Source organism: Alosa alosa, chromosome 15, assembly GCF_017589495.1.
Source record: "Alosa alosa isolate M-15738 ecotype Scorff River chromosome 15, AALO_Geno_1.1, whole genome shotgun sequence".
NCBI classification, from domain to species: Eukaryota; Metazoa; Chordata; class Actinopteri; order Clupeiformes; family Clupeidae; genus Alosa; species Alosa alosa.
Genome location: NC_063203.1, coordinates 10556329 through 10581523, shown reverse-complemented (window position 1 = coordinate 10581523; position 25195 = coordinate 10556329). Strand labels below are relative to the sequence as shown.

The following is a 25195-nucleotide window of genomic DNA, read 5'->3' as shown; positions in this document are numbered from 1 at the left end:
AGCTGCTAAAGTACAAATGCAAGATAGGAGATGTAGATTTGTTCAGCAGTGTTCCAGTCTCTGGAAAGAAGTATGAGCCTGCTGATGCGGGGGTGTGGGCGCGCAGGCTCCTGTATCATCTGCCAGATGGAAGAAGGGTGAAAAGACCATGGTTTGGGTGGGTGGCATCCTTGACAATGGATTTGGCTTTGTTTGTACAGCGTTTATGATGTGTTGTGGATGGAGAGGAGTTGGGTGCCAATAGTCCTTTGGGCAGATTTCACTACCCTTTGTAGTGACTTGCGATCAACATCGTTGCAGTTACCATACAGAGATGCAGTTTGTGAGTATGCTCTCAATGGTACAGTGGTAGAAGTCAAAGACCAAGAAAAATTGTCTGTGTTGTGGACCCCCCAAGGAACCTAAAGCTAGACACATGTTCCACCTCAGCACCGCTGATGTGGAGGGGGATGTGTGCCTTGCTCTTGGTTCTCCTGAAGTCCACAGTGATCTCCTTGGTCTTCTGGGTATTGAGTGCCAGGTTATTATTTTTACACCACACAGCTAGGTGTTGAACCTCATCCCTATATGCTGTTTCATCCTCCTCTCTGATCAGGCCCACCACTGTGGTGTCATCTTCAAACTTGATTATGGCATTGGGGCCATAAACAGGGGTGCACCGGCGCAGTCATTGGTGAAGAGGGAGTAGAGCAGTGGGGCTTAACACACAACCCTGCGGCACGCCAGTGTTCAGAGTGATAGTGGAGGAGGAGAGACTTCCTAATTTAACAGTTCAGGGGTATGTCAGTAAGGCAGTCCATAATCCAGTTGCAGAGTGAGTTGCTGATGCCAAGCTGGCTGAGCTTGGAGATCAGCTTGGAGGGGATCACAGTGTTGAATGCTGAACTGAAGTCAATGAACAGCATGTATTGGGACTGTCCAGGTGGGTGAGTACCAGGTGGAGCGCTGTGGAGATGGCATCCTCTGTAGATCTGTTGAGTCGGTAGGCAAATTGGCACGGGTCCAGTGCAGTGGGCAGACATGATTTCAGTTGTGAGAGGACCAGCCTCTCAAAACATTTCGCAATGATGGGTGTCAGTGCAACCTGGCGGAAATCGTTTAGTTCCTTGGCTGTGGAGTGTTTAGGCACCGGAACAATAGAGCTTAGATCGGGCACAAAAAAAAAAGCCCGACCCTACCCAAGCCTGTGCATGTTGTGCCCAAGCCCGGTCCGGCCCGACACATTAACTGTAATTATGAGCCTGATTTAAACCTGACATTTATTTAATACGTGGGCCATTATAACTGTCTCTCAATAACTAATTCTCAACTACAATTCCGAGTTGTTTGAACTACAGAAATCTGTTTAGAATTATCTTGAATATAATAAATAATGCAACGAAGGACAAAGCATGTAAACTAGGCCTACGTTGTTTGTTTATTCAGAATGGAATGGATCCAAATGAAGGAATGTAAGCCACTTACAATTTAAAAAGGCCTTATGTCCCTGCAGCAAAACTCAACGCATTTCTCTGTGAAGGCTTGCCTCGCCCTCAGGGGTATGCTTGGAGAATTAACAAAATAGGACATTGAAGGTTGACTATCATCCTTTCTGCCATGGCAAGCCTGCTTCATGTGTCTGTTCTTTGCCAAAGTCCCCGTTTTTTGCAGTCATAGGCGGGCAGCATGCTGCACGTAATGCACTCGACAAAGCCAACACATATGTTGTCACTGCCCATGACTTGTTTAAAATTGTTCCATACCTCTGACGTTCCTCCAAACTTGCTCAAAGTTAATTCTCCTGTTTTTATATTTTCTTTACATCTTCAAGCTCCATGTTACACTTAAGCCACACAATACAGCACAGCAGGCCTGGTGTGATGCGTGCGAGTGGAGGAGACGCTGCACATGTCACGTGTTGCGCAGATGACATTACAAATTACATTTTGGAACTTTGTAGCCTAACTTGTGCAACTTTGTACACATTTGTTCCTTAGGCCTACTTTTGCTAAATATATATATATATAATATTTCTGATTATGGCATAGCTTTAGGTCCCCACCCAATTAGGCTATGTAATGATAAAGTCACATAAGGTGTCCCTGATAGAAATGATAGGCAAAGTGCAAAGTCAGGCAATGAGCAAAGTGTCTTGTGCATGAACTAAAGCTATTGCTATAAGCTATTCTACTTTATCTTTACCCATCATTTAGAATAGAGCCCTAGAAATCTTATTCAGATGTATTACATAGTCTATTATGGACTGAAACATACATGATATTGGCACCTCCATGTTTTTTCATCAGTCTCTAAGCCTTGGCTAAGTGAAATTAGATTTTATTTTTCTTTATAACAGGTTTTCTGTATTTTTTCCCCCCAAACATTAATCACACCGGCTAGTTTTTTGCGGCGGCCCCCCAGTATTTACAGCTTCTGGCTGGGAGGCCCTGCGAGGCTCCTCTGAGGTCCTTCTCTATCCCCATCACGTCGGAATGATTAAGAAATGCACAAGCTAATGGTGGGCAGCGGGTCGGGTTGCACACTTGAAAGAGCTCTTCAGAAGAGGCCCAGTCGGCCTCCCCACCGCCCCCAGACACGCGAGGCCGCGGTCAGCTGGTTAGAATAACACAGTGGAAGTAGCGCTTTATCAAAGGGGCCCTCCCTATTACTGGAGCTTGGCTGTTTCATGCAAAGTATTGGACTCCAGGAGGCGAGAATCTATATCATCCTGTCCTGGAAGAGAGAGAGAGGGAGTGTGATGGAGAGAATGAGGCATGTCTCACGATGAAAGGAAAAAAGAGAAACAAATCAAATGAATTCTTCTGCATCCTCCCTTTCTCTCTCTTGCTCCCTCTCTTCGTCTCTTCATTACCAGTTCATTCTATTTTTCTTTATTTCGTTTTAATGGTATCATCCTTTGTCATGTTTACATTTAGCCTATATCAGGCGTCTAGTGAAATACTATCTAATACTACTACTTAAAAAACCTTTCATTTTTCACTTCCATGAAACACAGCATAGCCTAATCAAAGATATTTCTATTTATTCAAAGTATCTGCATTAGTGGGGGTATCAGGCTAGTGTTATTTCATCCTGTGCTTTAGCTTGTGTTCTGTGTAAGCAAATGCACTCTGTGACCTTGAGAAACAGAGATCTATGTAAAATTGTCCTTTAAAATATGACATTTAAAGTTCCTGTTTTGGTTTTGGCAGTCTTTTCATTTTGTTACTGACATTATTGACAATGTATGTCCCCCTCTTCAATTTGTATTGACCAGCACGAGAAAAGCGATATTGATGAGCTTTGTGCTGTTCCAAAACTTGCTGAAACTGCTCAGAGCAGAGTACAGAAAAAAAAGTGTTCTATACTGAGCACATTTTTCTGCCAAAGGCACTGAGAGCTGTCAATGTTGCACTTCTGCACTTCATTGGATTTGTAGATGCTGCCAGTGCAAATAGACAAGCCTGCCCTAAATTTGAACAGCCCATACTGCAGTTCACTAAGAACTTCCCTCAGGAAGAAATCTTAACCTCAAGCTGAGGTTCAACCCAATCTGAACTCAGCTCTGAGGGTGGCTGGGTGGGGGATCTGACCCAGGGGAAAGATTAAAGGAAGAAGAGAAGAGGAACAAACAGGGGCAAGAGAGAGAGGAAGAGGCAGGGAACACATCTTTGTATGACTACTGTACTTTTTACCCTCGCCCTGGGTCTTTCTTTCTGTCTATCTGTGTGTGCATGTGTGTGTGTGTGTGTGTGTGTGTGTGTCTGCTTACATAGTATAAACACTGCAAAAAATAAAATCTAGCCAAGTGTTTTATTTTAAGATCAAAAGAATGTATTTGGTATTGGTTTTAGTATGAAGAGACTTTCCTAGCACTCTCTCGGAAGATAATTTTGACTTCATTTAAGAAGACTTATTTTAAGTGCTCTTTTCAGGACAAATGCACTGGCAGACAAATTTGTTTTCAGGATGAGACTTCTTAAAAGAAGTCAAACTTTCCATAAATTTAGTCAAATGATTTTATGAGAAAGCACTAGGTAAGTCTCTTTATACTGAAAACAATACCAACTAGATTGTTTGATCTTGATATAAGATTAATAACACTTGGTTAGATATTATTACATAAGCTGTTTTTGCAGTGAAATTTGTCCAATTTCCTTCAAATGTTTGTAAAAGGCACCATATCTTGGTCCTCCTCCAACACATATGGAGTTGGACTGTGGTCTGGGGAAATCATTCTGCATTCTCAGCTTCATGACCTTCGTGTATTTTACTGCCTGGGGAAAGAAAAAGAAGACGGGTTAACAGGTACTACCCTTAGATCATGGAAAAAGCGCCATCTGGTTGGCTGTGATGTTTAGGTTCTTTGTGGTGCTGAAATATTACTTCACTCTCAACTCTCAGTTTTTCTCAGTTGTTTTGGTCACTTTCTCAGAATTTAAATTCTCAAGCCAACTACTAATCACCTCCACAAAATCTAGTCACTTGTACACACCATCAATTTCCTCTTACTTTTGGACAAACAGCAAATGTTTTCACACATCCATGAAGCTGCTATGATAGTTTAGTTCTTCCCCCCAAGACATTTAGGCATTATTTCATCACTTGAATCATGCGAAAGTGTTGAACCAGTTGTCTTGTTATATGGTCTGGCAGCAAACTGCAGTACAATAGTAGGCCAACAGTAGCAGTACAGTAGTAGTATTGTAAAAGTATGCACTACATATGAATCCTGTCTGATAAAAAAAAAATGCTACAGAGTAAACTGTTATATTTACAACAAGACTAAGCATTTTGACTATCTTGTTCATGACAGTGACACAGGAGCTTTTCATTCTGATGGCAGTGACATATTGATTGGCATGAATAATAGCTTTTGAGACATAAACTAAGCATTTTGAGCAAGTTACGTGCTTTTGCAGGTATTCCACTGGCTACATGTTACAGTTTGCACTAATTGTTTCAAGGCATACACTTTCTTTTGTGCAAAATGTAATGATAATTTGAGAAATCCACTACAGTGATTGAAAAAAACTATAAGGAGCCCAATGGATTATCACAGCAACTATTCCACCACCAGTGGTTGCTGGCTATGTTGCAACATGTGTTCTGCTGATATTACTTCCTCAATAACTACTGTGCATGTGACTCCAGTTATACGAATATGGGTGGAGAACCACTGCTACCATGTTCCTGCCTCCTGGGTATCATTATGACCGCCGGTCATATAGGGATTGTCAAAGTTTTTTGTTTTTCCCCCGTCATCTACAACCCCAAAACAGAAAAAGTTGGGACATTGTATAAAATGCAAATAAAAACAGAATATGATAATATACAAGTCTCGTAAACCAATATTTATCAGCAAAAAGGACATAGACAATATATCAAATGTTGAAAGTGAAAATTTTGACTATTTCATGGAAAATATATGTTAATTTTGAATTTGATGCCAGCAACATGTTTCAAAAAAAGTTGGGACGGGAGCATGTTTACCACTGTGCTGCTTAAAGAGTTTTCAACTAGAGTTTTGAGAGTGAAATGTTGTCCCATTATTCCCTGATATAGGATTTAAGTTGCTCAACAGTATGGGGTATTCTAAGTCTTGTTTTTCATTCCATTATGCACCTAATTTAACAAATCTGGACTGCAAACAGGCCAATTTAGCACCTGGACTCATCATCTATGGAGAAATACTATTAAAATATGTGCAGAATTAATTTTGGTATTGTTTTCCTGAAATATTCAAGGTCTTCCTTGGAACATACATTGCCTGGATGGGAGTATATGTTGCTCAAAACTTGTATACATCATTCAGAATTGATTGTGCTTTGCCAAATGTGCAAGATGCCCATGCTGTAGGCACTAATGCTCCTCCACACCATCATAGATGTTGGGTTTTGAACTGAACACTAAAACAAGTTGGATAGGTTGTATACTTGGATAGGCCCTCTCCTCTTTAGCCCAGATGAGTCCATGATTCATCAATGATTCAAAAAGAATGGCAAATTTTGATTGGTCTAAACACAGGACCTTTTTCCATGTTACCTCAGTCCATTTTAGGCCCAGATAAGATGGTGGTATTGTCTGTATCATGTCTCAATACAATGTTGGCTGTTTTGACTGTTACAATTTTGGCTGTAGTTTTTGAATTGAGTATCAAACTGTGCACATAACCAATGGTTATCAGAGGTTTTCCTGAGCCCCAATAATGACAGGTCTGGAAACAGGTCTGGTGTTGATGCAGTGCCATCTGAGGTCCAAAAGACCACAGCCATCCAATTTGTTTTTCAGCTCTTTCCCTTGTTTGCAAAGATTTCTCTGGATTCTCTGAATGTTCTAATGATATTATGTCCTGTCGATGATGAACTGCCCAAATACTTCACAATTGCATCTTAAGAAACATTAAAATTACATTGTTTCATCATTTGTGCACACAGGTTTACACAGAGTGATAAATACCCCTACATCTTTACTTCTAAGAGACCTGGTCTCTCTGGGATGCTCTTTTTCATACCCAATCGTGTTGCTAGTTACCTTAATTATTTGTGAAATATTCCTCCTTTTGTTTTATTTATCATTACACAACTTTTCCAGCATTTTGTTAGCCCCGTCCCAACTTTTTTTTAAAACATGTTGCTGGTATCAAATTCGAAATTAACATATATTTTCCATGAAATAGTCAAATGTTTTCTGTGTCCTTTTTGCAACTAAATATGAGTTTAAGAAAGTTGCAGATTATTACAATCTGTTTTTATTCACATTTTGCACAACGTCCCAACTTTTTCTGTTTTGGGGTTGTACTTCATGAATTTTTGGTCAACGATACTCGGGACACCAAAACACTGTGGCACATGAAACTTGGTGTGCATGTAGCCCCGCTAGACTTTTACGGAAAAGTTTTGTTTGGTCCCCAGGGGCCAATCCCCCCTTTGCATCTGAACCGTGTGACCGAGGAGGACAGATTTTTTATGGTATGTTGGTCTCAAGGGACAATGCAATGCAATATGCTTTAATTGCCCCTATATCTTCAGTTGAGATGTTCTGAACTGCACCAAATTTCATGTGTATGATTAACCTGACATCCTCTGGGGGTATTTACTGCACTTATGTTAATCATACACTAGCTTAATGTTATATCCATAGGTAAATTAACATCAATGTTAGCATTGGTTGAGTGATGGAGGCTAGTTTGATTGTTGGTGTATGTGAAACATAAACGGTTATACCGAGCAAATTGATAACAGCACTGTAATTGTCCCTTTCGAATGTCATCCCATTGTTTTCTGACCATACTGACAGGAGCTAAATTAGTTAGCCACAACACTAACATTCGCTAATGTGATTGTTTGCTGATGGAAGATATACAGCAGGGCATGGAAACCTGTCTACGATACATCCTAAACACTGGGCTAGGACATTTCTGCTTGCTAAATAGGTTTTTCTGCTGTTGACTCGCTCACAGTTCTTGGTGGCCCTGTCAGTGCTTTGTAAAATGTTGTACTAAGACCACAAAAGGTCTACACGAAATTAATGTGAGCATCTGAGCTAACATTCATTCTCAAACACCCACTAGACTACTCCCTAGTTTCAGTCTTTAATTTCTTGCATTTCAACAAAGGTGTTTCAAGTAAGGAAGAGCATGGTTTAGGCTACAAAAGCTAAAAGTAAAGTAAAGTAACTGAATCATTTAAGTATCGACTGCTCACAATGTAGTTTGTGGCAATGTGGTTATCATAGAACAAAGACCTGTTTTATTCTTGCTATTCTTTCTATTCTATACACTTTTATTTCTTAAAAAAGTAAATTACTGTATATGAAGAGCCTTTCATTAGGAAACTAGTTAGGCCTATTCAAATACATAATGCCCCACCTTGATTAGAACCTTATTTTTACATTGTGTTTGTTAAAAATGACTATCGGCCGATATATTGGTTATCAGTTTTTGGAAAAACTCAAATAATATCGAAATCTGTATCGGCCTTCAAAATCCCATATCGGTCAGGCTCTATAGGAGATGGAGACAAATTGACATACGCACATCACCAGGCACAGACACACCCGCATGCACACACACACATCCACACAAACACTCACACACACATGCACGGACGCACACAGGCACACACGCACACACACACAAGCACGCACATAAAGCAAGATTGTTGCAAGAGTAGGGGAGGGAGTAGGAGGTGGAGACAAATTGACAAGCGTGATTTATTTTCGCGGAGAGGAGGTACAGGACTGAGCGGTGTCATATTTTGCGCTATGCGGTACATCTAGTTATTATCACCATTATATTGTTATTGGTTTATTTGAAATTGATGCTTATTATTGTTTTTAATGAAAGTTTTTTCACTAGTTTTGTTGTTTTTACTCATTGTTATGTGTGTGTATGTATGTGTGTGTGTGTGTGTGTGTGTTTGTAAATCACTTTGAACACCAATTAAAGCATTTGTTACAGTAAATACCATAACAGTAGCTGTTTGTTTGTTTATTTGTTGTGCCAGTGTCTGCTGCTGGAGCATAAGGGCAGGACAGTGTATCCGCTGACCACACTGGAGCTGCTAGACTGCAGGCTTGACCACTGGGCTCTGACGAGACTGGGCCGGGCCGTAGCCCTCAGCTCCATCACCACCCTCAGTCTGGACTACACACCGTGAGTGTGTTTGTGTGTATGTGTGTGTGTGTGTGTGTCTGGGGTTTAATTCACAGCTTTAACTACATCCTAGATTATGTTAAAGTTGTGTACACTGTCAGACAATATCTTAACAAAACACCTGGCAAGCTAAGAGTGCATTAGGAAGGTATTGCTAGTTGAGTGTTAGAAATGACAACATAGTTATTTGTAGGGACAAATTAAGGTTTGGCGTGCCTGCTTTAGTAACAGCAGAGACGGTTGATAAATATATATAATATAATATACATATTAAGGATCTTTAGTAACAGCAACGTAAAAGGTTCTCATTAACCACTGTTTTATTCTTCTTTTCCCCCTTCTTTTGTTTTGACTAGTGTTAGCAATGTTACAGGCAGCTAAATGATTTTTAAGATGGCTGCCATGTTTAGCAGCTCCGGACAGGTCCTGGACATGATCGAAGTCTCCTGCACAAAATTATGTATTTCAAAGGTTTTTTCACAGAATTGACATTGTGGAATCAACTGTCCTCAGAGACCCTGTACAGATACCCTGCTTTGACTCCACTGCTGTAGAATGGGGTAAATTGTAGGCACCAATATGACCAATGAAAATGTTTTGTTGCGCTTGGCAGATTTTTGGTTGCACGTGCATGGCACCCTGGATACCTGTCCTGAGACTCAGATTATCAGTGATCTGGCTAGCTGTAGGGATTGTGGGTATTTCTGTGTGTTGTGTTGTGTTGTATTTGTTTGGATAGGTAGTTTGAATGTCTGGGTAGAATAGATGTCTGCTTGTGTAATGCCTGTGTGTGTGTGTGTGTGTAAGAGAGAGAGTCGGTGGATGAATGTGTGTCTGTGTGCCTGCATTGTACACTGTGTGTGTATAGTGTGTGTGTGTGTGTGTGTGTGGTCAGTGTAGTGTCCAGTCCACACAGACACACAAAGGCACACTGGTCCAAATGACTGACTCGTTTTAGCCAAAACATGTGGAGTTGGACAAGTCTTGGGGAGCTGTTCTTCTGCATTCTTGAATTTATAGCGTACAGTGTTTTAATGTCTAGGGAAACAAAAAAAACATTAACAGGTATTGTCCATAGGTCATAAAAAGCTCCATCTGGTTGGCTGTGACTTCACTTTTAACTCTTAAGAGGCCCAATGGATTACCAAAGCCAACAGCTGACACTATACACCACCAGTGGTAGTTGATGCATGACTAATGTGTCAAATAATTTGATGTGTCTTCCCCACTAGACACATCAGGAATCCATATTCAGAAGAATCTGACGGAAATGTTTTCTTAGTTCTGTATCGAGTGTTGTTGATGGCTGTCCCATTCTGTTTGCAATGAGCTGAGAAAGTCTTTTATGTGTGTGTGTGGGTGTGGCTCTGTGTGTGTGTGTGTGTGGCCTGTCTGAAAACTTGTTTTATAGTTTTCAATGGCATATTTCCACCTCTTTTATCATCCTGTGGTTTGTTGACTAACAACCTGCCATTGTCTACGAGGGTTTTAGATGGTCTGTCATTCTAAAATTCATGGCTGAGCTTTAGAAAGTGAGAAAAAGCATAGTTGTTTGTAATGTACGCAGACTGGGAGTATATACAGAATACTCACAATGCTATCATGCCCAGCCTATGTCTCATCCAATTTATGAAACCACTTATCACTGCTGTTGGGTGGAAACCTCATTTGTCCAAATCCATTAGTTTTAGTCAGGAAATTCATTAGTCAGGAAATTGAAAAACACTTGTATAGTGAAAGTACTTTGCATAGTATAAATATCAACATTGCGTCGTCAAAAAAAAAAAAAAAAAAATAAATATGGTGTAACAAGGTGTCCACCCGACAGCAGCGTTATTCACCATGTCTCCTAAGAGTCTTACTCTGAATTAGATAATTGGTAATCTGGATGATGTATAATGCATGTTTGTGTTTGTGTGTGTGTGCGGCCATGTGTGTGTGTTCAGCTGGCATCTGACGTTCCTCTTGTTCTCTGGAGCTCTTGCTGCTGATAACCCTGAGAGTGAGAACTCTGTGTGTGTGTGTGTGTGTGTGTGTGTGTGTGTGTGTGTGTGTGTGTGTTTGCAATATATTCTTCTGGCCTGTGGCCCCTGGCATTCTTCCTGTTCTCAGGAGCTCTTTAGTAAGAGTGGTGAGAACTTGTTAAAGAGACAGAGTTGTGTGTATGCATGTGTGTGTGTTGTGTTCTGTTGGCCCCTGGCGTTTTGAGTTGAGAACTCTAAATTAGATACAGAACTCTGTCAGAACTCTCAGGATGGTGTGTAACTCTCAATTACATGCTCTCTTTCATTCTCCTTCCTCCCCCTCCTTTTTTCTCTTTCCCTCTCCTTTGTATCTCTCTTTCACTTTCTGTCAATTTCCTTGTATTTGTCTCTGTTTTCCTCCATTTATGTGTTTCCTGTCTGTCTGTCTGTCTCTTTTAATTCCTCTGAAGGACCCTCATGAAGATGAAAGAACGTTTGGAGCTCTGTTGTTGCCTCATGTGAATGTCCATCCTGTGCCAACCCCACATAACACGCTCGCACACACATACACACACGCTCACACATACACAAAAGCCAAGTTCACCGTAATTTAACACATTTTCTTGTGATACACAGTGCAGCTTGATTGCTTGCTCTGTTCTTGCTTCATGTGAAGGTCCATCCTATGCCAGCCAAACATATAAACACGCACGCACATGCATACACACCCGCTCACACGTACACACAAGCCAAGTTAACCTCAAAATGTAACACATTTTCTTTTGATAAACAGTGCAGCCCCCCCACCCCCTTCCCCCCTCTTTTCTTGGTGCCTCAATCAGTATCGAACTGGAGGGTTTGAAAGGCTTACTCAGTGGCCTGGAGTGGAGCAGCCATGTCCTTTCCTTGAGTTTGTGCTATTGCGGACTAGGACCGTGGAGTGGATCTCCCCTCGCCTCCCTCGTCTCCAGGAGCGCCGTCCGGTAGGGAGATTTTTCTGAAGATCTCTGAAATTGTCCTGAATTGAGCTGTCTTTTACTTGTGGTGAACTTGTACACGGGTCATTGACAAGTAGGGCTTTAAAAAATTGACAGCATGCATTTGCATGACAGAATGCATTTAAAGTTGGAAGACAGTGTTTAAACAAGTCATAATGGCTATCCAACATTTACAGGAGTTTTAATAAATTTTTAGACTCTATTTGGAATTTTACCACCCAAAAAATGTCAGATATGCAAATTTCAGATATGCAAATTTCCAGACAAAAGTTTTTTTTTTTTTCAATTTTCCAAAGTTAGAGCTAGTAAACTAGTAAATCAACTAGAAAATAAAATGATGCCCCCATATTTATGTTTTAATTTCCTTACCTTTTAAATTCTATATTTAATACTTTTCACATAGTGTTCATTTTCTCGGACGGTTGCGCCACCTGACATTTTGAGGCATTGAGATGACAAAACAATAAAATATATATAATTTTTATGATAAACAGAAAATATGTTCAAATTATACAGGTTTTATAGAATAAAATGACGTTATGAATCCTTTAAAATTATTTTAAACCAAAGTAATGGACTCGGACACAGAAATCTGCATGTCACGTCATTGACCCACACATGTATTGTTGCTTGAGAGATGAAGGGGTGCAACTGTAAGTTACATTACACTATATGGACAAAAGTATTGGGACACTTAATCACCAAATCTGTTACCACAGTTGTATAAAATCAAGCATGTTGTCTTGCAATCTGCATTCACAAGCATTTATGGAAGAATGGGTAATGCTGAAGAGCTCAGAGCTCTGACCTCATCCACCCCATGAAATGCCTTTAGGATAAACTAACAGAGACGGCGAGCCAGGTCTTCTCGTCCAACGTCAGTCAGTGCCTGACCCCCACATGCTCTTCTGGATATATGGTCAAAACATCCCACAGACACACTCCAAAAATGTTGTGGAAAGCCTTCTAAGAAGAGTTGATGCTGCTACAGCTATCTTATCCTATTAGACCATTCCAATCTGTTCCTAGAGGGTTTCCGGTTGAAACGTTCAAAACCAACACAGGTACTAGCCTAATGCCCTACAAAATGTCAACTCTAAAACTTGTTTTTTACATTTTGGTTTGTCCCAAAGTTACCTCAATATAACTGTTTTCTGTGCTACCAGAAATGCTTTAGGAACGCACTTGTTTGTTTCTGCAGTTGAAAGGGTCTATAGATGTAGAATGGGATGTCAAATGTTCCTCTAGGTGTAATGGCCAGCTGTCCCAATACTGTTGTTCGTATAGTGTATCTTGTATGGCTGTGCAGCCTGTACACCAGTGTTATATGGCTGCTGTAGCCGCTAGCTTGATGGTGCTTTTCTCGCATTCTCTCCTCTGTCAAGGCACCTCTACATCAATGGCAATGGCCTGCAGAGAGGGGGCGCCACTGAGCTACTGCAGCCTTTGGCAGAACATTCAGAGCAAACTGCCATGACTCAGCAGACTACACATCCCACAGGTACTGTATGTAGTGTAGTGTGCGTGCATGTGTGCGTGTGTGCATGCATATGTGTGTCTGTGTCTGTGTGAAAAGAAAGTGAGGGATGTACACACAAAGACATTGCCAGCCAGGTCCCTTGCTGCTTGCTGCTTAAGCTCTGAGTTTATGCATTTGGCCTCATAGCAGACTTTGAAGCATATTAATATGGAATAAAGAAGAATGTTTGAATCTTCATGGTTATTTATCATTGAACATACAGGAACATACAAACATTATTAAGTCAAAAAGGTAGTTTCTCCCTGCTTCTATAATACATACATTATTGTATGAAATAATACATAATGCGCATATGGAGTACATCTGTAAAGATCTGGAATGTTTTTCTTGGAATTTATGTACATGTTGCTAGCATCTCAATCATGATTTTGGACCATTTGTAATCGAAACGAAAAAAATTGTTGCATGCTTTTGGCGTGTATGCTTTCCTTACCATGATGTGAAGGACACATGGACTTATTTTGTGTAACAAAAAAAATCATAGCCCATGCGACACGCACACACACACACACACACACACACACACACACACACACTCACATTAATACAGTCACACGCACATATCCCAAGACAGACCCAATTGCTTGCACACAGTGACACATACACGACCATATGCACATACACACATCACAATGACTGTGACAGAGGGCGTGTGTGTTGATTCACAGATGCCAGGTGTACTGATAAGCTGTAGTGAGTCAGAGATGACTGATTGGATGCTGATGAAATGGGTTGGAATAGACTACGTTTATTTTACAGGTACATTATGTTCATACTTTCTCCTTCCTAAGCATTTTGAAATATATTACTGGTTTGTGTATATTTTACGAATACTTGTGTAGACTGTAGGCCTAGTTTGCCATTTCAGACAATGGGCCCTATTTTCAAATGACAAGCCAAGACCAAAGTCACTCAGAGCAAACTGTCTTGTGTATGAACTAAAGACATCATGTGGCATGTGGGATCTCTGAACTGATCCACCAATGTTTGAGCATAGTAGTTTGTTCACTGTATTAATGAGAAAATAGATTCTGAGTTGTTACTAAATTATCTTTGGTTACACTGTAGACTTTTTAGACGCTTTTTTTAATGTAGGGTCTATAGTGAGTACCTAATTATCTCTAGATGATGCTGAAGAGTAGAGGATGTAACATTGCAAAATTGCATAGATCAGTTGTCCTGAATGTTGTGTTATAAGGGTAATGCCTCAGTCAGAATAAAAACGTGTACCAGACATCTAGCTGGTAAGCGTGCTATCTCATTTTACTAGAACCATTACTTTTGGGTATTTTGAAGTGCTACTGAGTGCTACCTCAATCCACGCTCAGGGTGTTGGGGATTTCTGGCTAACGTAACCATCTTCAAAGGCATGAACCCAGTATACAACTCACTAGAGATATGAGATATGATTTCAGGCTATTGCCCCATGCTGGATTCAAAACTGCCCGTTGACCAACTGACGTTTTGAAGCCCAAGGTGTTTTTACTGCTACATGTATATGGATGTTCATGCTTGGTGTGTGTGAGATTAGTAACACTTAAGTTGGTTTAGAACCACAGGAATTTCGCTGATGTAAGTGTTGGTCTAAAGTGGGGTTGCGTAATGAAAGGTTGTAGGGAAAAGTTAATAACAGTTGTTTGTGTTTTTTTACTCAATTGAGTTAGTGTGTTTGTGTGTTTTGTGTGTATGTGTGTGTGTGTATGTCTGTCTGTCTGTCTGTCTGTCTGTCTGTGTGTGTCAGTCTGTGTGTGTGAGTGTGTGTCTGTGCCTATATGTTTTGAATAACAAGGTACACACTTAAGCGTTCGTCTACATACCCATTCCTTAACTGATTGAAACATGCGGTCAGACAGATTTACAAAGTTTCTGTACGTATGTTTTGAATAACAAGGTATACACTTGAGTGGTCGTCTACATACCCGTTTCTTAACTGATTGAAACGTGCGGTCAGACAGATTTACAAAGTTTATATACGTGTGTTTTGAATAGCAAGGTATACACTTAAGTGGTCGTCTACATACCCGTTCCTTAACTGATTTAAACATGCGGTCAGACAGATTTACAAAGTTTGTGTACGTTTGACTGAATTTAAGTGTGTTTGCATTGTGCTTTACCCTACAGATACGGCTAATGAAAACTCCCATCAAGGTTTATCTCAGGACAGCAGAGAGAAGAGGGTGAAGGGTAAAGGTACTAAAGGAGTCTTTTGACCTCGGAGACCAGCCAAAACACACTCCTAGACACACATAAATACAGAGCCAGACTCTGCATGCAGATAGGAATGCCACAGATGGAGACTCCAAAACACACATGTGCGCGCATGCACACACTGCCACCCCACGCTATGCACACGCACACACATATGCACACACACACACACACAGAGTTGCGTGTGAACATATGACATGCTAATGACAGCTAAACTGCACGGCTGCATTCTTTCTCAGACACATACACATGTTAGCACACACTCACACTCATGCACACACACACACACACCAACACACACGCACACACACTCTCACACACATGCACAGAATCTTCTTGACATCTTCTGCTTACTCCTTCTGTTCCCTTGAGATGAAACATAAAAGCACCAGTCCTCCTCCTCCAGACTGCACGCTATGTGTTTGTGTGCGGTATGAGTGTGTGTGCACAGGTGTGAGTGTGTGTGTGTGTGTGTGTTAGTTTGTGTGTGTGTTTGCTAGGGCTAAGGAAACAATTTATTGATAAGTTGTCAACTATTAAATTAATCGACAACTATGTAGGTAGTCGATTAGTGCCATTTTTTATGGAAAATGCCTCAAAAGTCTCTGCAGCTTTTTAAACTTGAATATTTTCAGCTTTACTTACTCCTTTATGATAGTAAACTAAATATCTTTATTCTGTGGACTCTGAGGATATCATCTTGGGCTTTCGGAAACACTGATCAACATTGCTTTACCGTTTTCTAACATTTTATCGATCAAACAACTAATTGATAAATCAAGAAAATAATCAACGGATTAATTGACAATGAAAATCATTGTTAGTCATCATTATGGGTCTTGTTGTCAGACACCCCATATCACTCAGTCTGGATTCACTCAGTTATGTGCAATCAATTTCACCAGCACTATCTGCCAAAAGAGGACACATGGTAGTGATTTTACAGTCACTTTTTACATTTCAATGGTTCTCATGTTCTCTTGTAAAGACGGTTGCAGTTAATGAGTAGTTGTCAAGTAAGATAAATTTTCACGACGTTAAATGTGGTTTTGCTGTAATTGGTTAAAAGGCATCAAGAGTGGTCCCCGAACACACATGAACACATGAACCCAATAAACCAAATCTTAATGAAGAAAAGAGCTGTAAAATGTTGATTGAGTTCAGTCAACCTCAAAATTCTATACTGTCAAAGAAGCCAATTATTTAAATGAATTCAATGAGTTTTCTTAATTGGTTGTAACTATGTCAATATAGTGGAAATATTAATGTTATTTGACATAATACTATAATATATTTGCGTGTTTGTTTGTTTTGACGATATATTTATCTTAACTTTTTTTGTCCAGCCTGTATTTTGATTAAGAAGGCAGTAATGATGATTCAGGCTCAACCCTTCTTAGGGTGCAGTCATAAAGGACGCTGTTGTTGCAGTGAGTAGGGTCTTTTTTAAAAAAAGTTAAACTCCAAGCGGAAAAACGGGCAACGTTATTCATGTTTTTTCACAGTGCACCTCGCGTTTTACAAGCGGCAAACCTTGATTGTCTGATTGCACCCTTATTACTATGGCCTCTCAGGCCTTGGAGAAAAAACTCAGACAGTTCTTTATTGGCATTGGCACACAATTTGCATTGATAAACATACATTAAACGTTAGAAACTAAACCTCCGACATTTGCACAACACCCATTTTGCCACACCCCTTATGACGGGGAGTGCAGACTTTTTGAACCCCCACCACCACCACCACCACCACCACCACCATGTTCATTTCCATGCCAATCAGCAACAAGGGGGATGACGTGTAATGTTATACCAATATGTTTTGAGATACATGCAAATCCTTTGACGAAAAAGCAATGCACAGCTAACCTAACATACCTTGTAAACAGTGTTCACCTCACCCTCAACCCTCAACTCCATCATTTTAATCACCTTCTGGTAAAGGCCCGGGGTAAGCTGAACCCAGGCTGAACAGCGCTCACCAACCGCAGAGAGGGAGGCATGGAGGGGTCAAAGAGACCATTTGATTGTATCCGCACCCTAGCTCCCCCAGGCCTGGCCTCTTACCACTATGACAAATACATTGAATCAGGGGCAATAAAAGCCTGAGAGCCTCCCATGCTTCATCGTCAGTCATTGTGGTGAAATCATTATCCTTCTCTCTCTGTTCCCCCAAAAGCTAAAGTCACAGGGAATAATTTGGGGATTTAGACACACACACGCACACACACACACCTAACAAAGCACATACATACACACACACTCACACAGTACATACGCACACACACACACATACACACACACACACTTCCTCGTAAAGTCTGTGCACAAAGAGCAGAGCCATTATTTGTTTGCGTTATAGAGCCAGTTCACCAGGCTCTCATACCCTGAGTACTGATGCATGGCTGGAGGAGTTGTGATCTAGCCATGCCACGGACCCCCCCCGTAGAGGGAGAAAGTGGTAAGCCTCCTGCCTATTATAATAGGGTGCAGAGATGGTCCAGATTTAATGGTGAGAACTATTTCACTATTCTCTCTTTCTATCTCTCACTGAAAGACATACAAATACAGGCTGGTTAACACACACACACACACACACACACAAACACATTTGTATTTAGTTTGTAGTTTGCTTTAGTAGCATGACTGTACAGTACTGGACAAAATGCTTGCCAGGGCACCCGGGACAAGCAGTTTCCGAGTCTGGGCAAGTTATTTTATATTCATTCATGTACTTGCCCTGTGTACTTTTTCGTAAAGGCCAACAATTCGATATGCAGTCTCACACCTTCAGACACTCAGTTGTAGTTCCTTCTGCTTAGCATCAATAAATTAGCATCACTGCACCACCAAAGTGAATTACTGATGATATCTATCTGCACTTCAACAAACTTATTTTGTGCATGGCTATGTTAATTGTATCACACAATTAAAAACCTACAGCCATGTCGTCTGAGCTATAGTAGATAGATAGATAGATAGATAGATACTTTATTGATCCCTAGGTGAAATTCAAGATGCTTATGTAATAGCCTAATTGTTAAAAAAAAGATGCCTGCCAAGGCAGTGTATGATACAAAAATATGGAAAGAGGGCATACATTAAATAAAAGCTCTAGTGCAGAAAATATATGAAGGTTGAAATATTATCAAGGTGGGTAACCGCATCTTAGGTCTGGGAAAACAAAATGGAGCATTTACTTTCCCAGTGGGTGAGCTGGAAAAAACGCATACCCACATTAATATACGACTGTAAAGTGTTACTAAAGCTATCATATTAGGAATAAAATATACACACGTGAACACACAGACACCCACAGAGGGACTGACACATCCTCACTACGGTCAGCCAGTAGCCCACTGCTGTGCTCTTCAAAAGAATCAAAGAGCTGTTATATATGAGAGGAGAGATCAAAGGAGCGGTAAGGAGAAGTAAAGTAGTGTGTGTGTGTGTGTGTGTGTGTATGTTATCCATGTATCCATTATGAAATAAAAACATAAACAAGAGACGGTAAGCGAGAGCATTGGCCCCCTGGTGTTGAGAAAGAAGGCCTGCTTCCTGGAGACGCTGCGACGACAGAACCTGATCACTTCCTCTCCAGGCAGAGCCTCAATAAGCACACACTCTCACTGCTGTTATAATTATCATTCCCACCATTTCTCTCTATCCCTCTATTTCTTCTCTCTTTCTTTCTCTCCCTTCCTCAGGGTGCTTTTGAGGTGAGGATGAAGAGGCCCGTAGTGTGCCGGCTGTATTTTGTCTCCACAACTGTTTGCTCCTGGACCGTCTTTAATCGTTTAGGGAGAGGCTTAGCAGGTCTCACCCTAAAAGACTCTTCAGCTTTACGTTGAACTGCCGGATTCATTTACCGATCGATCTGATGCCAAAGGCACGAGACAAAGGACTCACACATGCAGCTCTGTGCCTGCTGTGCAGCCATACTTGTGTGTGTGTATGCTTCTTGATTGTTTTAGGCAGCGCCTATCTGACCACCTTTTGAATGTTTTGAAAGGAGAAGGTGTAAGGAACTTTGTGTGCATCCACATATAGGTGTGTGTATGTGTCTACATATGTACACGTGTCAGTGTACCCATGTGTGTGTGTGTGTGTGTGTGTGTGTTTCTGTCTGTCCACTCAATGTGTTTGTGTGTGTGTGTATGTGTACTGTATATTTGTGCAAATAGACACATGTAAGTGCACCTATGTCTGTCTTTGTGAGTGTGTGTTTCTGTGTGTCTTTCTCTCTGTGTGTTTATGTGCAGTGTGGATTCCGAGCAATGAATCCCAGTGCATCCTGTTCCCATCCCCTTGAAGAAGTGAGGGATCATTTTTAAATCTCCCATAATCCCGCTGTCCAAAGAGGTCCACCTGGGGTCTTGCACGCAAAGCACAGACACTCCATGTACACACGCACACACACACACATTCAAACAAAACCATTTTGATCCATGTTGCATTTTTGCCCTGACCATGTTTCATCTGTTCTCACTCACTGTCTCAGTTGTGCAGGCACCCTCAACTCCATCATTTTAATGCATTGACTGAATGTGTTTGACATTAGCATTGAAATACTGACCGCCATAAGATTTCTCGCTAAAAAAAGCACCAAAATATCACACCGCTCTGCTGTCACAACCATGTTTGATCTCTGAACTCTGAATGATTCAAACAGCCTTAATTCGCTGACAGCCAAATTCCCAGGGTCAATAGAGGGTCTCATGGTTTTGTTTTGTCAAAGGGCAGAAAAAGCGAAGGCAGAGGGTGAAAAGAAAGAGTGCAGGTGCCGTGGCGACTGGGCCTTGGCTGGAGAAGCTGCACATGCTGGATAATGCCATAGATGAGGCAGGGCCAGGGGCCACTGCTGCAGGGGTGGACCTCATCAACATCATTTGTGTGTGAGTTATGTCATGTCATTTGTTTGTGTGTGTGTGTATTTTAAGAACAGGTGTGTGTGTTTACATCGTGAGTAAAGGTGTGTATATGTGTGTGTATTTACATTGTAAGTAAAGGTGTGTGTGTATGTGTGTCCACTGACATTTTAGCTGAAGGGGGATGAGGTTTTAAACTACATTTGTATTGTGAGTGTTGTTCAAAAAGAGACAAAACACACAATAACCAAATTGAGAGATGAATTTCACTGATACCACTCTCAACGTAACAACCCTAGTACTTTATGTTTAAAATCATTTCAAGCTTGATAGTGTGTGAAGTGTGATAGATTAGTGTGTTTCAACACATTTGTGACTTGGGTTGGATAAAATCTGTTAGGTCGATGAATGGTGCTGTTGAAATGATAGAGTGCTCTCATATTAAAAAAAAAATGCTTTATCTCTTGCCGACACACAACATTCTCTGTAGCAGACTTGTTCCATGTCACACAGTGCTCTTGCATTTTGAAGAGATGTCACATTGCAACGACTTCATTCCATCCATGCAAACCACACCCCATCTGTTCATGGTCCACAGGGTGTCACTCATAATCCTCACACAAGGAGATGGTTAACACATCATAGCAGGCATGATACATCATGCCAAAATGTAAAAGTCCTTGAAGAAGAAGGGGAAAAAGAACACACACACACACACACAAGTGTTTACGTCATCTTCAGCTCGTGTAGATGGGAATCATTACTCTTGTTTACCTGTTGGCATCCGTCACTCTGTCTGAACTTTTATAGTCATCTATAGCTACTATGATACAGCGTCAAGGCACCTCACAGTAGTGGATGACCTTTCGACCTTTAGTCCACCTTATGGCCACCAGTAGAGTTGTATGCAGAATCAATGATGACATTCTTCGCACTTTTCCCACGAATAGTGAAAAAATAGGAATTTTTGTATTTCATTTTGCAGTTAACCCTGTTGCATTTTTTTCTTCCCTGGCATGTGATTTTTGTATTTTATTTTGTTATGAATTCCTATCACATTTACATAGTCAATTTAATCATTTCATTGTTTGCAACGTCATCCAAACTAACTTAACCAAAGACGTAACCCTCCCTAGAGTAGCTTTAGTAGTGTGAAGTAATCAGTAGCATGCAAAGCTTTCAAAGTATCTTCGGCCAGTAAAACATTGTCAACTGAGAATCAACAAGGTCCACTACATAATTTCATATGGTGAAAACTAAATTTGATAGAAGGTTAGTATTTGATTCTGAATATTCAATTGTGGTTTTTTTCCTCTCTCTCAAAAATGTGCTTAGGAAATGGCAACCTTGAAAGGAGATATGTACATTTGCATCTGCATTTTTGAACATTTTAAACAAAAAAACTACTGAGGATAAAACCTCTTTAATCTGCCTCTGTGTCACTGTCACCCGAGGTCTGATTCTCACTGCCCCTACCTACTGTGTCTGTGTAGTCTGGTCAAGCACTCATCTCACCTCCTGGAGCTGGACCTGGGTGAGAACCATGTCGGAGAGGCAGGTGGAAAACTACTACTGGAGGCCCTCATTGAACGGCGCAAAGGTGAGATTGTGTGTGTCTGAGTGCTTGTATATCGATACAGCAAGATGTGGTACGTTGTCAATATGCTAGCACCAAATATCAGTATCTTAACTAAAACATTAAATTGTACAATTTATATTATAATAGTCTCATTTGCCAATTTGACTTCACAGTCACTACTTCATATATTCTGTAGGTGGCGCTTATCAAATCATCTTTTTGCCTTTTTCTTTTTCATTTACACAGATATCGTGATGTAGACCTATTGTAGATTAATCTTTTGCAATGAATTGAGTAATGCAGAATCGCTGTATTATTGTTATCGTGGGCAAGGTATTGTAACTGACTGTATTGATTTGTGAGTTACTCTGTGATTCCCAGCCCTTGAGTGTGTGTGTGTGTGTGTATGTCTGTGTGTGTGTGTGTGTGTGTGTGTGCATGCATGTGTGAAAACAGGAAAAAGGAAGACAAACAACAATTACACCCTAACAGTCTCCTTCATAAACAGTGTAGTCCTCCATAAACATAGAATCAAAGGACAAACAAATCAATTAAACCCTGAAACAAAATGCTTTGGTTCAAGGTTATGTAGCATGACAAACAGACGCATTTCAGAAAAACAGGAGTGACTCACACCATGATAAGCTGTTCAAGGTGCTGTTTATTAGGCTTTTAATCATCTTCCGTGTTAATGCAGACATACATAAGGCGTGATATGGCCAGTCTAGAGCTTGCCAGCAGATGTGTCTCATGGCTTGTTAATGCAGGCAACCTAATGGCTAAGGGTGAAGTAATCAGTCTTGCATCCATTTCACCATGCTGACTTCTTGCGTCCATTTCATCATGCTGACTTCTTGTGTGCGTTTCCTTGTGCTGACTTCTTGCATGCATTTCATGGAGTTGGAGAGGATGCAGTGAGACTCTTAAAAAACATCATCATAATACAATAATAGTGTTAACATAATTAATAGCGTTAATATAATGGGAGTATAAGGTTTGTTTATGTACAGTAACCTTAATAGTTGTTGATTTAATGTTCTTGAAGTATCAGACATATAGCAAGATGTTATTGCGTTTCATAGGTACTGGGGTTTGGAATGCTTGACACTTTAGTTATGTATTAGATTGGCAGAAAGCCACGGGTTTGGAGACCACCTCCCTTACTTAAAACCCCATATGTCGTGAGAGGTAGGAGAGGAGAGAGGGCTTTGTGTGTAACGTGTGGTCCTGTGTTAACTGTATAATCTTCTTTATTTGAGCACATAAAGCACACAACAGTGGCTCATGTTCACCCTCTAGGAAATCAAATCTCCGTTCACTCCTGTTGTACAGTAAGTACTATAATGTCAACGGCGTTCACTTTTAATGCCTGCATGGTGAAAAACAGCCATTTCAGAAAGAGTTTAAGTCCCTTAACATTAGAGAGGAATTTCAACAGATGACACCAGATAAGATAGGCTGTAATATATATGTGGTCCTCTCTGTAGCTAAAGCTAGTCCCTCCCTTTTCTTCCCTTCCCTTATCAGCCAAGCACCCCCCTGTTAAAATCCGAGTCTCTACAAGGATGAGCCCCTCTACCTTCTCAGCCATTTTGAAGAGCTCCAAGGAGTTGAAGTCAGTGAAGAGAAAGCGACCATCCAGAAGAAAGGTGAGGCAGAATGCAACACAGAAGTTATATCAGTTATACCCATCATCAGTGTCACCACTTACCACACCAGGTTCATTCACCTTTGTTCTATCCTCCCATTACTCCCCAATTCACAGTCAAAGACTCTTGTGTTAGTTTCTTTTCCTTTTACAAGAACTTCTTTTTCAGTACCGAATGACCCATCTCACATCTCATGCATCATCTGGAATTCTTCATACCCTGTCTGTTTCAGACAAAGAAGAACTGAGTCAGTCCAGTTGCAGTGGGGGTCCAGGTTGGCGTTAAAGACAGAGGAACCGGAATCAGGACATACATCAAGGCGTGAGGATGTTCTGTGAAGGTTCCTGAACCCTGTCAGGTGCATCTGGAACTCTTCCTCCGCCAGCCACTGCGCTCTGGCACACAACATCACTCTGACCCGGCTCCCGATGATAGGGTGGGATAACACCTCGTTCTGTCGGCATCGTTTAAAAATGTAGCGTAGTGTTCTCTAGAATTTGGGGCCTAAAAAAAACAAGTGTTTCCAATTGGGGATATTGGAATGTGAAATCCTTTGAGAATGTTTGATGGACAGATAGAAAAGTCCTGTCTTTTGCCATTTTCTGACAATTCAGCCAATTTTAACATGTTCTGCCACATTCTCTGTCACTCTCTGCTTCTGAGTGTCTGTGAGGGTGTGAGAGAACTAATTCCCCTTTTTCGGCATACTCCTCGAATAGTCCTTTGATCTCTCTCTTTCAATTCAAAGTTGCTTCATTAGGATGACTGTGTGAGAACAGTGTCACCAAAGCCAGGGTTGACAATAACACAGTAAAATAATAAGACCAAGATTTAAAAAGGAGGGGTGGTGGGGTGGATAAAAAAAAAGAATATAGCGATGTGGGGGTGGACTCTCTCTCTTTCTGTGTGCGTGTGTGTGTGTGTTTGAGTTTGATGGTGACTGGGTCAGATACAGCAGACCTCTGCAGGACTTTTGCTCTTGGTCTCTTCCACTATTTATGCTATAGGTTCAGCACCTGGTATGTTTCACCTCTTCTGTTTGATTTAGGAAGAGAGTTCCTGGGAAATAGCAAACCTGTTGCCCCATGCGGTCTGATGCACTTAACTTTTTTTTAGCGTTTGAGGTCTTTTGTTTTTGTGATGCACTGTTTATGGAATGAACTGTTTTCCCCTGAATCTGGCTCTTTATTGTTTTGAGCAAGCTTCAGAACATTTGTATGACATGCGTTTGAACCTTTGAAATTCTAAACATCAATATTTACAAATCAAACAATGGATTCATCCACTCCAAAAACAAAGAGGCTTTTAGCTAATTGTAGCAGTGGTAGGGGTAGGGAGCTAAAGGCTGAATCACATTATGGGGCAAAACTACTACTCACTAAATTCCAAAGTGTTGCTACAGCCCCTGCATGCTACAGTTTATATGTATAATGTATGTTTGTATAGACTATTATGTCCACTGGGAAGTCACGGGTGATTTTCTGTCATTCATGAGACATGGGACGAAACATGATGCAGGTTAGGAAACAATCAACTTTATGCCATGAAAAATTACACTGTAGTTTATATTGTTCAACATATACTAATGGACAGAGATTTTGATACAACCAACCATCTTATTTATATTTGATCAAAATATACCTTTTTTTGGTCAACACTGTCAAACAACAACAACAAAACAAATACAAATACATTTGAACAACTTACATCCTCATCATGGAGTTGACATTTTCTGATGAAGTTGATGCAGGTCTA

At 40.7% G+C, this 25195-nt stretch overlaps 1 protein-coding gene across 1 annotated transcript; it reads left to right on the top strand.

The window, feature by feature from the left end:
* The first annotated feature begins 2482 nt into the window (after positions 1-2482).
* Positions 2483-23938, top strand: LOC125308640. Its single transcript, XM_048265202.1, has 9 exons — positions 2483-2587; positions 8487-8635; positions 11442-11582; positions 12983-13098; positions 15259-15327; positions 20083-20239; positions 21706-21812; positions 23319-23440; positions 23673-23938. The coding sequence occupies exons 1-9, from the start codon at positions 2483-2485 to the stop codon at positions 23685-23687; spliced, it is 981 nt and encodes a 326-aa protein (XP_048121159.1). The 3' UTR covers positions 23688-23938.
* Positions 23939-25195: the final 1257 nt, after the last annotated feature.

Bases quoted from the DNA above. Each gene is read 5' to 3' on its own strand.
- LOC125308640 (XM_048265202.1), top strand. From the start codon at position 2,483: ATGCACAAGCTAATGGTGGGCAGCGGGTCGGGTTGCACACTTGAAAGA. The intron at 13,099-15,258 runs GTACTGTATGTA...TTTACCCTACAG, and splicing joins GCAGACTACACATCCCACAG to ATACGGCTAATGAAAACTCC. The intron at 20,240-21,705 runs GTGAGTTATGTC...GTGTCTGTGTAG, and splicing joins CTCATCAACATCATTTGTGT to TCTGGTCAAGCACTCATCTC.